Source organism: Sciurus carolinensis, chromosome 1 (assembly GCF_902686445.1).
Source record: "Sciurus carolinensis chromosome 1, mSciCar1.2, whole genome shotgun sequence".
Lineage (NCBI taxonomy): Eukaryota > Metazoa > Chordata > Mammalia > Rodentia > Sciuridae > Sciurus > Sciurus carolinensis.
Window position 1 is genome coordinate 174,050,681 of NC_062213.1, and position 14,156 is coordinate 174,064,836.

A 14,156-nucleotide genomic window follows, 5' to 3' on the forward strand; every position below is an offset into this window, starting at 1 on the left:
TTGTTCCCTTCCCTCCCCCTTCCCTCTCCCTCCCGGCTTGGCTGGCGTGCTCCCGGCACTGACTCCTGGCGAGCGGCCAGCGCCCGGGATGTACCATTCTGATTGAGGCTGTGGGGGTAGATAGAATTGTTGATTGAGGAGCCAGGCCCCAGAGACCAGCAGGGAGAGTTAAAAACCGAGGTAGAGGATCGCTGCTAAACACTTTCTAAGGCACTTGACAGTTGTCATGCGCCGAGATCTGATAGAAAGGCAGGGGCAGTGGTGATACTGGTTGTCCCCCCTATTCTGCTAGATTGGGCGGCGCCTCGGCAGGGGGTTTTGGGGGCGGGGGAGGATGTCCCCTCCGCGCCGTTAAAATGAAACTCCAGAGGCTGGAATCAGGGCCGAGCGTCAGGGTAGCCGGCACTGGCGGGATTGCTCACACCCCGGCGGGAGCGCCCAGTGGAGCCGAGCTCACTGGACTCTCTGACCAGCCCTCATTCCGAGGCTCCTGCAGCTTTGGTTCCGAGCCCGACGGGAACAGAGCCTGAGTCTCGGCCCTTGAGGGAATCGCTCTCTGCAGACCATTGGGACACCGAAACTTGAACGCAATTCCCAGTCCCTTTTTTTTTTTTTTCTTTTTTCTTTTTTAAATACCTTTCTTTGTCATTTCCCCTGCTTTCTCGCAACGCGTTTTTTTTTTTTTTTTTTTCTTCCCCTCTTCATTCCACCTTTTCCTAAGGACACAAAAAGTGGCTTCCGCGGAAAGATTTGGAGGCGGCAGGAGCTTTTTTTCTTTGGAGAGCGATTGTGTAGAAGGATTTTTGGGAAGCTGCTTTTTAACACCTCTGCCCTCCTCCCCACAAGCCTCTCTGTAGCCCTCTGGGGAGAAAAGCCCTTAGCTTGAAAGTTCAGGGGGAGCATTTTTCTGGGTGCTGTAGGAGGGACGAAGAGGACCCTCTTCTCGTCCTGGTAGTTGGCTGGACTTTGGCCAGCCATTGGAAAACCCGAAGTACATTTCCGTGTGGAACTTTTGTAGATATGTATTTTTAGATTTTTAAATATCAGACCAAAAAGTATATATGCTTTTTATATATTTCCTGACGACCTGCCCCTGACAGCGAGATGTACAATACGGTGTGGAGTATGGACCGCGATGACGCAGACTGGAGGGAGGTGATGATGCCCTATTCGACAGAACTGATATTTTATATTGAAATGGATCCTCCAGGTACTTGGGAGAAAAAAAAAGCATCTTGTGATGGGTCTGATTTGTGTTTTTAACAAGACCTTGGTGATATTTTCAGGGAAGGAGTATGCTGGGGTGCACTAGCTTCGGGATGAAGGGCAGATTTGCAGTTAGAGCTGCAGTAAAACTGCTTCTGGTTTACACGTTTAAAGTTTGCAGTTAGGACCCTGATCCTATTGTCCTGCGAAGGTGGGGGTGGGGGCTAGAATGGGGGTTGGAGGAAAGACTAGTTTTTGTTTTTGCCTTTAAATGTCGTTCAGGTTTTTGTCGACCCTCCACTCCCCCCCCCCCTTTCAATTAAAGACTCTTACTTGCAAGGGATGTTTTATATCCCACTCTTGAAGTCAGTTTTTCCTTTGGGGGAATTTCTTAAAGCTTATCATTTTATACATTTGTCTGATTTGGTTCGTTGTGTTTTACCTTGGTTAACTTCAGAAACTGAGTTGCCTACGTGATTATTCATTTTAGGACTCCCTTTTTCTCTCATAGAAGTCAAATGCCGGTTAGTGATTTTCAGGGATTGGGCGTTCTTATTTAGTCATGGCCTTAGTCTGAGATTTTCCTTCCCAGAATATAGTAACTCAGACAGATCCACATGCAATCTTTTATTATTCCTTAATGTATGATGATTTAACTTAATTTATGGGATAGAGTTTAATATAACTTCAACTTTCAGAGTAAAAAAAGAAAACCTTTCTCTCTTGTGAATATGTGATATGTACATATATGTGATGGGTTCCGATATACATGTTAACATATACACATACAGTGTTATTTTAGAGCTTTATCCAAGGCCTTTACAGGCAGTCTGTGTATTTGGTAGGGAAGGAAAAGGAGGGAAAAATGAAAAAGTTTTTTTTTTCTTAAAATTCTGCTGTTATGATTATTAGCCGTCAGATTTTCAAACCTTGTTTGCAATTACAGACAATGCTTTATGTAATGATTTTGAATAAGTAGAAGGCCTTTATGACTCCTTGCTTTGATTGAGGATGAATTCATTATATTTTTTAAAAATGCTATAACTAAGCCTACAGAATAAATTGTATGTCATTGGGAACTTGGTTTATTATAAGATTATATATTTTTGGAAATGTTTGAAAGGATTTAAGTCCATGCAAATATAATGAAGTATGAATGTCTTATAGAAGGTATGTAGAAATTATTTCTGTTTTCTTTTGAACGGTGAATTTTCCTTTTTTTTAATTAGTAATGATGTTAAATGATGCTGTATTAAAAACTAATTACTAATATTGAATAAACCTTTTTCACTCTTAATGATCACTCAGAATTTTTTTCTTTTGTTTTAGAGCCTTCTTTATTTGCTTTTATAATTGTGACTGCAATCCAGATACTGCTTTTTGGTGCTTTGTAAAGTTTGTAAGATTTGCCACCCATCTATTGTGTGTGTCTCCCCCTTTGTTTCCCCCTAATGGTAAAGCTTCACTTCTGTTAGATACATTTGTCATTTATGTGCTAAGAATTTTAGTGCATCACTGAAACCTTTCTTGTAAAAATTAAGGTTAATAATTTTAGATTTCTGTTATTGTAAGAATTATATATTCTGCCTTAGAATTGTACTGTATCATATAGTATCTTGCCTTGGAGACGTACAAAGGGAATATGTTGGGCGGGGAGGTGAGTAGGGAGGAGGAGAGAAAATGAAGGCATTAATGGTTGAAAAATATTAGCCTAGTAGAAAAATAATGGCCAAGTTGAGTTGAATTTTCCAAAAACAATTTTTAAGAAAAGTTGACTATTGTAACTATGTAAAGATATGGTCTTATAAGATTATAGAAAATTCTGATCCAAACTTTGTTTTCTGTGGAAATAAACTTTTGTGTTTAAAATTTTCATCCTTGAATGAAATTGTGCATCCTGAGATTCTATTCAGAATGCCGAAAATATGTACATGCTGCTTTTCATTATTCATTTTGCATCCTTAATATAGAATATGGTTAGTTATTCCTATTAGCGTTTTTAAAATATTTTTTTAGATGTTGATAGGCCTTTATTTTTTTCATTTATTTATACGCAGTGCTGAGAATTGAACCCAGTGCCTCACACATGCCAGGCAAGCCTTCTACCACTGAGCCACAACCCCAGCCCTCCATTAGCTTTTTAAAAAGGAACCATACTTGAATATGTTGAAACATTGCCAATGAAATTTTTAACAGAAATAATGTGCATAGCAACCTTGTATGATTAATTAAGCTTTGAAACATTTAAAGTTATAAGTAAATCATCAGTGAAGTGGTTGCAGCATGTTTTGTATCTATTTTTTCCTAGCTTCTACTCCGTATCAAACTCATATTATTTCCTGCCTGGACTGGAGTGATAACACACTAAACGTTTTCCTGACTCTACTCTGTCCAGTGTACAGTAATGTTAAAAGTATTATCTGATGATTTACCTTCCAATGATAAATCTTCTAGTGAGTTTAAAAACCTTCCAGTGGCTTCCTTTTGCCTACTTAAAAACAAAAAAATGCCAAACAGCTAACTGTCATTAAAGTTCCTGTATTTTTATTTCTAACCAGTTTTCCAGTCCATTCTTCTAGAGTGCATCATAACTTTTGTAGAAGCTATTTTTTATTTGCTGTTCCTTGAATGTATGTTTTTATCTTCTTCCTGGGACACCTTTCACTCCCAGTATTCACTTGTTGAAATTGTATATACATGTTTAGAATCCAGGTCAGATACATTTTTTGCCAGGATATATGTTTGGTGATTCCTTCTGTTAGAAGTCATCTCTCCTTCCTTTTTCATCCCTCTTATAGCACTTCTCAGATGGAATTTCTTTCATTCTATTGAGAGTAGCTACTGTGTTTATTTATGTGTACTTGTCCCTATGGAATTGTCTTCCCACCTGGTTGGAAGCTTCTTAACTTGCTCAGGGTCTTGCAAGTATTAGACATTGAATCAATATATGTTGAATTAATAAATAAACTAAGGAATTTTTTTTCCCTAGCCTTTAGGTATTTTCTACTTAAAGTCCTTGGTCATCTCATTCCTTGGCTATTGCAATAGCCTAGGGTTAGTTAAATAACTTTTGAGTTAGACATTTGTTTACTTAGAGCCTTTAATTATTAATAGTGCCATTTTTTTGGTACAGTTTTCATCTTAATTTTAGACTGAACCATATATGCATAGTTCTTGTGCTATTGCTTCTAAAGTGGCCTCAAAAAATATTTGTCAAAGGTGTTTCTCTCCAGCCTATCTTTCAGTAACTGTCATTACATTGTATCCTGAAGGTTTCTAAACTGACAGTGTAAGAATTGAGTTCAAATGGGAATTTAGTGTTTCTGTATTTTCTGTCAGCTATTGAAATTATTGAACTCTTTAGATGAAACATAAAACTTTTTATTTTAGAAATGTTAAGATTGTGGTGCTGACAATTACCTGTAAGCATCTTGATTAATCTTTCTGTGAATTTGGGAATTGGGCTTACTCTGTAGCAAAGCAATTAATGGATAGGCCTCTCAGAGTCCCACCTTTGGTTTAGAAGGTATTGGAAGGTTAACTCTACATAACTGATATAACTCATGTACAAAACGTATAGATAGTGGACTTTTAGCTCAGCATCTTAGTTTTGACATTATTGATCTGATATGGGGGAAAATGTAATAATTCCTTTTTGGAAAGTAATAGACATATTCTTTAGAATTATAGACTGTTTTTGTTCTCATCAAGATAAATTTCTGAAATTATCTTTAGGTGGCAACATCTCAGTAGATAATTAGAAAATTAAAAACTTTAGTTGTTTGTCAAAATATAAGTATAGTCTAGAGAAGTGGTTCTCATTATCCTTTTATGATTCCTAAAAATAACACCAAAGAACTTCTATTTTAATGGGTTATATCTATTGATATTTACTGTGTTAAAATAACTGAGAAATTAAAAAGTACTTAATTGATTTACAAAATAATGAAAGGATTACATGTTAGCATAATTTTAAAATGAAAAAATAGCTATATTTAAAAAAAAATTAGAACAGAATTTTTTCCCCCTTGTCCCTAGTACTGGTGATTGAACCTAGAGACACTTTACCACTAAACTATACCCCCAACCTTTTAAATTTTATTTTGAGATGGGGTCTTACAGATTTGCCCAGACTGGCCTTGAATTTGAAATCTTCCTTCCATAGCCTCTTGAGTTGCTGGGATTATAGGTGTGAGCCACTGTGCCTGGCATGGTTTTGTTTTTGCAAATATCTTTAATAGCTGGCTTCATGGAAGACATCTAAATTTCCACATCTGCTCCTGCATTCAACCTATTGAGATACCACATATTATAGCATGTGGAAAACTCCACTGTACCGTTGTGAGAGAATGAGAATGAGAAAGGCAAATAATCTCTTAATAATGTAGTACTATGACAATATTTTGACCTCTTTGACTTTGAAAGGATCTTGTGAATTCTTGCTAGTTCAGTTCCCTGACTGCATAGTGTGGTGACCAACCTGGTAAAGTATCTCTGACTTTGAAGCGAGGTAGTTTAAGGAAACCTATTAGCTTTCTCTGGTATGCTTGATATTTCACCCTGGTAAAATTTAGATTAAGTAATATTATGGTGGAGAGCTGGTATACTGTTCCTGTGGTTGGGGAAAATATGCTGAACCCACACTGAAGAAATAGATCATTTGCTGCTCTGTAGTCCTTACTGTTAGCAAGTTGGGTATCCTATTTCTGTGATTGAATTTTTCTTTTTAACCTGAACATTTGATAGGTTCATCTGATATAACCGTTTCTTCAGTGTTTGGTAACATATTTGTTTTATGATCTAGGTATCATTTTTTAATATCCTGTAGTATGGGTAATGTTAATATAATCAAACAATGTAAAAACTGTACCAAATTGTTTTACATCTTCTTATTGAAAAAGATTAGTCAATGCTTTTGTTTATTGTAGTTTATTCAACCTTGTTTCATTGTAAGTATGAGGTTTCTCCCTTTTGGTAATGCTTTTTTAAACTTTCAGCTCTGTTTTGATACTGAATACCTTTATATTTTTCTTAAAATATACAAAGGATAGGATATGTATATGGTTGCCATATTTAACAAGGTAGATAGAAAAGAATTATAAATATGTATATGTGAAATGACATAACTTTTTTTGGTTTTGAAGGAGGAAGCAGTCTAAGTGAGTAGAAGGAATAGAGACTAAGTTGTGCACACTTTGTAATCCCAGCAGTTTGAGAGGCTAAAGCAGGAGGATAGCAAGTTTGAGTCCATCTTGGGAATTTAGTGAGACTCTATCTCAAAATAAAAAGGGTTGGGAATGTGGCTTAGTGGTAAAGTGCCTCTGGGTTTAATCCCCAGTTATCACAATAAACAAACAAACAAACAAATACAGAGATGATATGGGTTTCAAAACTAGCTTTGTTTTTTACCCTGCCCAAGGTTATGTGGTTAGTACTAAACTTCTCTGAGCATCCATTTTTTTCTTTCTATTTTTTTTTTTTTTTCTGGTACTAGGGATTGAACTCAGGGGCACTCAACCACTAAGCCACATTCCCAGCCGTATTTTGTATATTATTTAGAGACAGGGTCGCACTGAGTTGCTTAGTGCCTCATTTTTGCTGAGGCTGGCTTTGAACTTGTGGTCCTCCTGCCTTTGGCCTCCTGAGCCACTGGGATTATAGGCATGTACCATCATGCCCGGCTCCATTTTCTTTTTTGTAAAATTAAATTAAACCTTGCAGAGTTGTGGGGATCAGTTGTACAATATCAGTATCTAGCATGGTGTTTGGTACATGATATATACCTAATAAATAGTAACATTTTAAAGCTTATTACTGATAAGATATAATTATCCTAAGTCTAAAGCCACATACTGTGTTGCATGTCTACAATCCCAGCTAGTCTGGACGCTGAGGCAGGAGAACTGCAAGTTTGAGGCCAGCCTGGGTGATTTAGTGAGACTTTGTCTCCACAGAAAAAATAAAAAGGGTCAGGGATATAGCTCAGTGGTAAAGCACCCCTAGGTTCAGTCCCTGGTACTGCAAAAACAAACAACCCCCAAAACAAAACAAAAAATACCTCACAGAAAACAAAAACCTCAAACAACCAAACAAAAAATCTCGTCTAACTCTGAGTACTCTTTGAAGTCAAAACTTTTGCGCGGGGGCTAGGGAGATAGTTCAGTCGGTAGAGTGCTTGCCTTGCAAGCACAAGGCCCTGGGTTCGATCCCCAGCACCCAAAAAAAAAAAAAAAAAAAAAAAACTTTTGAGCTATTTCACCCTTCTTTTCTTCATCCTCAGCATTTAAACTGGGGCCATGCTTTGTCCATTTTATTTTTTAAGTGTTCTTTCTTTCCTGTTTATAATATCTCATGAGTCTCTGGAAATATTGCTCCAAGTCATTTTTTCCTCTTAGTTTTTTTGCTCTTGTCTCATCCTTATCACCTCATATTTGAAATGATTTTTAATGAATAGTCAATAACATTTTTTGAATAATTAGTGTAGACCAAGCAGTATGTTATGTTTTCATATATACTATTACTTTCAGCCCACAAAAACTTTATAAAATAGGCAGTATTACCCCACTTTTCAAAAAGGAAACTCTCCCTCTTTTTTTTTTTTTTTTTTTCCCTCAGTGCTGGGGATCAAACCCAGAGCCTCTTACATGCTATGCAAGCACTCTACCACTGAACTATAACCCCAGCCCTTTCTGTTTCTGTTGAGCAGAGGATATACTCTTAAACTTGGTATACATGATCTTCAGTAATATGGCACTGACTTACATTTATAACTTTATTTCTAATCCTTTATTCTCACATTTCTATCCTATTCCTTCTAGTCTAGTATCCTCAATATATCTTGCTTATTCCTATCTCCAAGCTTTTGCTTACACTGCTTCCTATGTAGAATCTACTCATCCCACCCCCATCTTCAAATCAGGATTCTGTGCTAGTCCCCCCTTGCTTCTTAAAACTTTCTCCAAAAATTCTAGTAGTGCACCCCTTTATATCTATGGTCTGTGGTTTGTGTTATATTTAATTATGAATGTAGTTTATCTCCCCCAAAAGATAAGCTGCTGCTTCTTTTTTTTTTTTTTTTTTTTTTTTTTTTCTGGTACCAGGGATTGAACCCAGGGATAGTTAACCACTAAGTCACATCCCCAGCCCTTTTTTATATTTTATTTAGAGGCAGGGTCTGAGTTGCTTAGGGCCTTGCTAAGTTGCTGAGGCTGGCTTTGAACTTGTGATCCTCCTGCCTCAGCCTCCTGAGCCTGGCTGCCATATTTCTCATGTATCTTCTTTTCTCTGACTATCCAGTGCCAGTGTATTTTGTTAAAACTTAGGGTGGTGGACACAGCCAATTTCATTTTTTGACTAAAGTATAAAATGTTGATATTACTGTCAGCTTGTGACCATTATATTTAAATATAGGGGTTAGTAAAAAGATGCAATACTTAATGTTGTTATTGGCAAGATTTTGCAATACTTAATGTTGATATTAGCAAGATTTTGTTTAATGTTGTTATTAGTTGTTTTTGAAACTTGGAAGAATTAGTAAGTTTTTCAAAGCTGTTATGTTAGTTTTACACAGCACAGGGCTAAATGGAGACTTAAGTTACTCAATGTGTTATTATGCCAATTAACTTAAGAATGTGTAGGACTTGACATGTGATATCGAGGTAAAGTTAGCCATTAAACCTTAGTAAAGATCAGTTTCCAAATAGCTTGCTTGTATATGGCATGTTATACCTTGTATATATTTGTAGGTTCATATAAAGTGTGAACCTACAAATATAAAAAAAATCATATATTTTTAGGTTTATTTATTTATTTATTTTTTGGGTGTGTGTGTGTGTGTGTGTGTATGTGTGGTGCTGGGGATTGAACCCAGGGCCTTGTACTTGTGAGGCAAGCACTCTACCAACTGAGTTATATCCTCAGCCCCTATATTTAGTCGTTGATGGACCTTTATTTTATTCATTTATTTATACGTGGTACTGAGAATTGAACCCAGTGCCTCACACATGCTAGGTAGGCACTCTACCACTGAGTTACAAACCCAGCCCAGGTTATCTCATTTTTTAAAAAAATAGAAACAGTGGTCTAGGTCCAGCCTGCCAGATTGTACCATTTTGTACATGTCATGTCAATATGAATACTGTGACCTGGTATTGATGAGCCAACACAAAGCCAAAGTCAGTACCATCTACCATTATTCAGCCTTGGTTATCCTGTTTGATGTTCTGAGGGTATGTGACAACAAATCCACAGCTTATGGTTATGTAATCTTAAATACTTACAGTTTTTTATTTAAACTTAAGAAAAGTTCAATCATGAATCAAAATTTTGAAATCTGAAATTATTTTGGAAAAAAATCTTACTAGAAGGAATTGTTTGTGCTAGAAATATATTGCTTTGGAGTTTGTTCTTGCATATATTAATAGACTCTTTTTTTTTTTTTTCCTGGTACTGGGAATTGAACCCAGGGACACTTTATCAATGAGTTACATTCCCAGTCTTTTTTATTTTTTGAGACAGGGTTCACTAAATTGCTGGGGTCTTACTAAGTTTCTAAACCTGGCCTGGAACTTGCGATCCTCCTGCCTTAGCCTCCTGAGTCAGTGGGATTATAGGTGTATATTAGACTTTTGACTTTCAGTTCTATAGTAGGGTCACTTGGTATGTTATAATTCATGCCGAGGTTCTCATAAGCATTTATAGAATTAACCACAAACTTTTCCCCCTTATATTAGTTCTGGGATATATTTCACAAAAAAAGTATTTAGTTATTTTCAACTGCATGCAGCAGAACCTAATTCAAAATGGCTTGAGAAGAAATTTTATCTTCTCATAGGCTACAGGGTTGGTTGATTTCAGCAGTTCAACAATGGCAGTAAAAAATTCATATTTTGTTTAACCCATATTGCTCAAATCTGTCATCCTTGAGATTGTCTTCATGTTTAGACTGGTAGCAAAATGATTGCAGTGATTCAAGACGTTATATCCATACAACGCATTCTGAAAGAAGAAAGATGTCCCTTCGTATGCCTCTGTTTTTGGAGAGAGAAAACTCTCTAGAAACCTCTAGCTGACTTCTTTTACATCATTTTGGCTGGAATTAAGTCCTATGTTAGTTCTTGAACCAATCACTTGTGATTACTTTTAGGCTAATTATGTGCCTGAATCTGGAATGGTGTTTGTTTGACTTCTGAGGGGATATGGTATATAGGGGAGGGATTCCATTAAAAAGGGAAGAAGGAGGGAATGGCTGCTAGGTGAACAATGAACAGTCCATACCCTGGAAAGTAATTTGGAGAACCCATGCTGGGGATTAAACCCAGGGGTGCTTTACCACTGAGCTGTATCACCTGCCCTTTTTATTTTTTATTTTGAAGCAGGGTCTTGCTAAATTGCCCAGTATGGGCTCCAATTTATGATCCTCCCACCTCAACCTCCAGAATCACTGGGATTACACATGCGTGCCACTGTGGCTGACTAAACCATACCTCTTTTCAAAATTCTTGTCTTTGTGTTTGTCCATAAAATATATGAGCTGCTGGGTGTGGTGGCATACACTGGTAATCCCAGAGATTCTGGAGCTTTAAGGCAGGAGGGTTGTTAAGTTTTAGGTGACCCTTGGCAACTTAATGAAACCCTGTCTTCAAATTTAAAAAATGAAAAGGGTTGAGGATGTAGCTCAGTGGTAGAGCACCTCTGGGTTCGATCCTCAATATTGCAAAAACCAAAACTCCAAAAAAAAACAATAGCAACTTATTTTATTCCTTTTTCAAAACTGGCAACGGGAAACCAATTTTCATTTTCTAAGCTGGAATTCACTGGGTCACATGCTCTTAAGAGTTAAATATATGACAGATCTTTTTCTGTTTTTCTTGTTAGTTAACTTACCAAAGATGAAAGAGATAAATAACTTCTCTAGCACTTTTCTTATTTGAGAAATATAGGCATTGGAATACAGCATAATATAGCAAGTGAATGAGTGAGAGGATTTTGCAAAACCACAAAGTTCAAATTCTCAAGTTTAGTAAATTAAGTAAACTTGGAACCTGTGGAATGATTTATGATTTGAATGCTAGCCTTAAAAATTAGGATACTGTTTTAAAATAACCTGTAGTAAAGGACCCATGTTAGGCAAGCTCTGTCTACCACTGAGCTCATCCCCAGCCAGACTGCCTGAGTTTAGATTGTGTCTCTGCCACTTCCTAGGATGTCATTAGGCAATTTGCTTATCTTTTTGTGTTGTGGTTTCTCACTTAAAAAAATGAGTGTGATAATGATCATTCAAGAAGATTTAGTAAATTAATAATCGTAAAGCATTGTGCCTGGAACATATTAAATGCCCATATTTTTGTGTATTAGTACATTCAAGTTTTTCGACAAATGTTTGACTTCCAGAAACTGTTCTAGGAGCAACAGTGAACAAAACAGCAAAAATCTGTCTTCATGGAGTGTGGAGTGTTCATTTCTGAGAGAGGGAGGAGAGCAGAGAATAATCAAACCCATAAGTAAAATACATAGTGATTGTGATAAATGCTATGAAGAAAAAGCAGAGAATAAAAATAGAGAGGGCTGAGTGTATGTGTGTGTGTGTGTGTGTGTGTGTGTGTGTGTGTGTGAGAGAGAGAGAGAGAGTGTGTGTGTGAAGATTGCTATTTTAATTGGGTGGATAGAGAGGGTCTGGACAGGGAGTGTGTACATGGTAAGGTGTGAGGGCAGGGATTGAACTCGGGTTCTGCTATTGAGTTACATCCTTAGCACTGTCCCCCCGGTCCCATGTTTTGGGTACTGGGGATTAATCCCAGGGGTGCTTAACCACTGAGCCACCTCCCCAGCCCTTTCTTAATTCTGAGATAGGGTTTTGCTAAGTTGCTTAGGAACTCACTAAGTTGCTGAGGCTGGCTTTGTACTTGCCTTCTTCCTACCTTAGCCTCCACCAGCTGCTGGGATTACAGGTGTGTGCCACCATGCCTGGCAGCCATTTTTATTTTAAATTTTGAGATGGTCTTGATAAATTGCCTAGGGTGGCCTTAAATTTGTAAGCCTCTTGCTTCAGCCTCCTGATTCCCTGGAATTATAGCACGTGCCACCGTGACTTGCTTATTTTTCTCTTGTTTTGAAGTGTTAAAATTCTGATCTCTGACATTTGGTTGCTAAGTAGAAGTATATGTGGCCATAGTTATTTGAGGCAGGCTTAGTCACAAGTTACTTTTATAAATAATTCTGTATAGATCTAGATTTGTATTGTAATTTACTTTTAAAAGTAGCTTTTTTTTTTTTTTTTTTTGGTACAGGAGATTGTACTTTACCAGTGAGCTATACACCCTACTTTTTTTATTTTTAATTTTGAGATAGGATCTCACCAAGTTGCTGAACCTGGTGTCGAACTTGAAATACCTGCCTCAACCTTCAGAGTAAGTGGGATTACAGGTATGTGCCACCAGACCTAGCTCAGAAGTATTTTAGGAAAGAAAATTTTCCTGAAGTTTTTTGTTTCTTTGGTGAGCTATGAAGGTGAAAAGTTAAGGAAGCCATGGCATACATGTTTCATTTTATGTTATGTGCTACAGTTGTTGGTATAATTAATATAGATTTTTTTTTTCTCTTATGAGTGTAATGCTTAAGTGCCTGATACTGGTATAAAAATGGAGTAAGTATCTGTTATTCAGTGGTTTTTCTTTGGTACCAGGGATTGAACCTAAAGCACTTAACTGCTGTACCACATTTCCAGCCCTTTTTTCTTTTTTTATTTTGAGATAGGATCTCACTAAATTGCTTACGACCTCAGTAAGACTAGCCTTGAATTTGTAATCCCCCTGCCTCAGCCACCGTGTCATTGGGATTATAGGTGTGTGCTACCATGGTCAGCTATGTTGTTCAATGTTTTAAGACTATTAGATTCAGATTGCTGGTGTTTTCAATTCTAGCTGTTTGTTTCTAGTTTGTGCTCCTGCACAGTTTCCTAATCCGTATAGCAAGGGTAAGAATATTTACCCCACTGTAGGGTAATTGTGGAAATTATATGAAATAGTAGATGTAAGACTCTTAAGACAGGTATCTCTTATTATTGGTATTGTTATTAAGCTGGGATACTTTGTGGCCCATATCTACAATGTCCCTCACAGAGGAAAAACCAGCCTAATAGTCAATTTAAAATTAAAAGTAATTTATATTTTTATTCCATCCTTTCAAAAGTGCCAAAGGGGGACTCACAGCATACTGCAGTACTACCAAAAATCCAGTTTCTTCATCTTTGATCAATATCTTTGCATGGTTAATCCCAGACTTCCTTTTCTCTCTTAAAATTTGCCAAACTCTCTCATAACACACACACACACACACACACACACACACACACACACACATTTTCTCCCTCTCTCTCTCTCTCTCTCTCTCTCTCTCTCTTTTTCTGTTTTTCTTATTCGTTTTGTTTCTTCCTTTCTCAACTATTAGTTTCTTGTCCAGGAGCACCTGTCTTCCATTAAACTCTCTCCCTTGCCCATTTCATTACTCTGACTATGCAGTAAGAATCTGGAACTAAGAGAGGAAAGAAGCTATAAATCCTCATATAGCACCATCTTTGTTTCTGTCACACTTGGCTGCCCTAGAGGGTATAACATGTTTTGACTTTTCAGAAGAAGTTTGTTTGGTTTTTAAAAGGACAATCAGATGGTTTAGGCTTGTTGCAGGACTTTAATTCAGAATTTGGGTTTTAGTCTTTCTCCTAATAAACATGAAATATAAGCATTGCTATCACATCTGCCTGACTGGACTGATTTCTAAGGCTAGCCATGGAAATTTACAGTTGCCAGATAAAATGATATGTCCCATATAATATTTGAGACATACAACATCAAAAGTTTTTTCTTTGTATAGCGTTTAGGAATATTTGTAACTTGATTTAGTGTATATCAGGATCCTTTCACTCTCAATAGTAGAAAAATCCAACCCAAATT

At 37.0% G+C, this 14,156-nt stretch overlaps 1 protein-coding gene across 1 annotated transcript in view; it reads left to right on the top strand.

The window, feature by feature from the left end:
• Positions 1-702: 702 nt before the first annotated feature.
• Positions 703-14,156, top strand: part of Pik3r3 (phosphoinositide-3-kinase regulatory subunit 3) — an 86,166-nt gene continuing 72,712 nt past the window's right edge. Inside the window, 1 exon segment of the mRNA XM_053743430.1 lies at positions 703-1,210. Coding sequence (XP_053599405.1) covers positions 1,105-1,210 — 106 coding nt within the window. The 5' untranslated portion in view covers positions 703-1,104.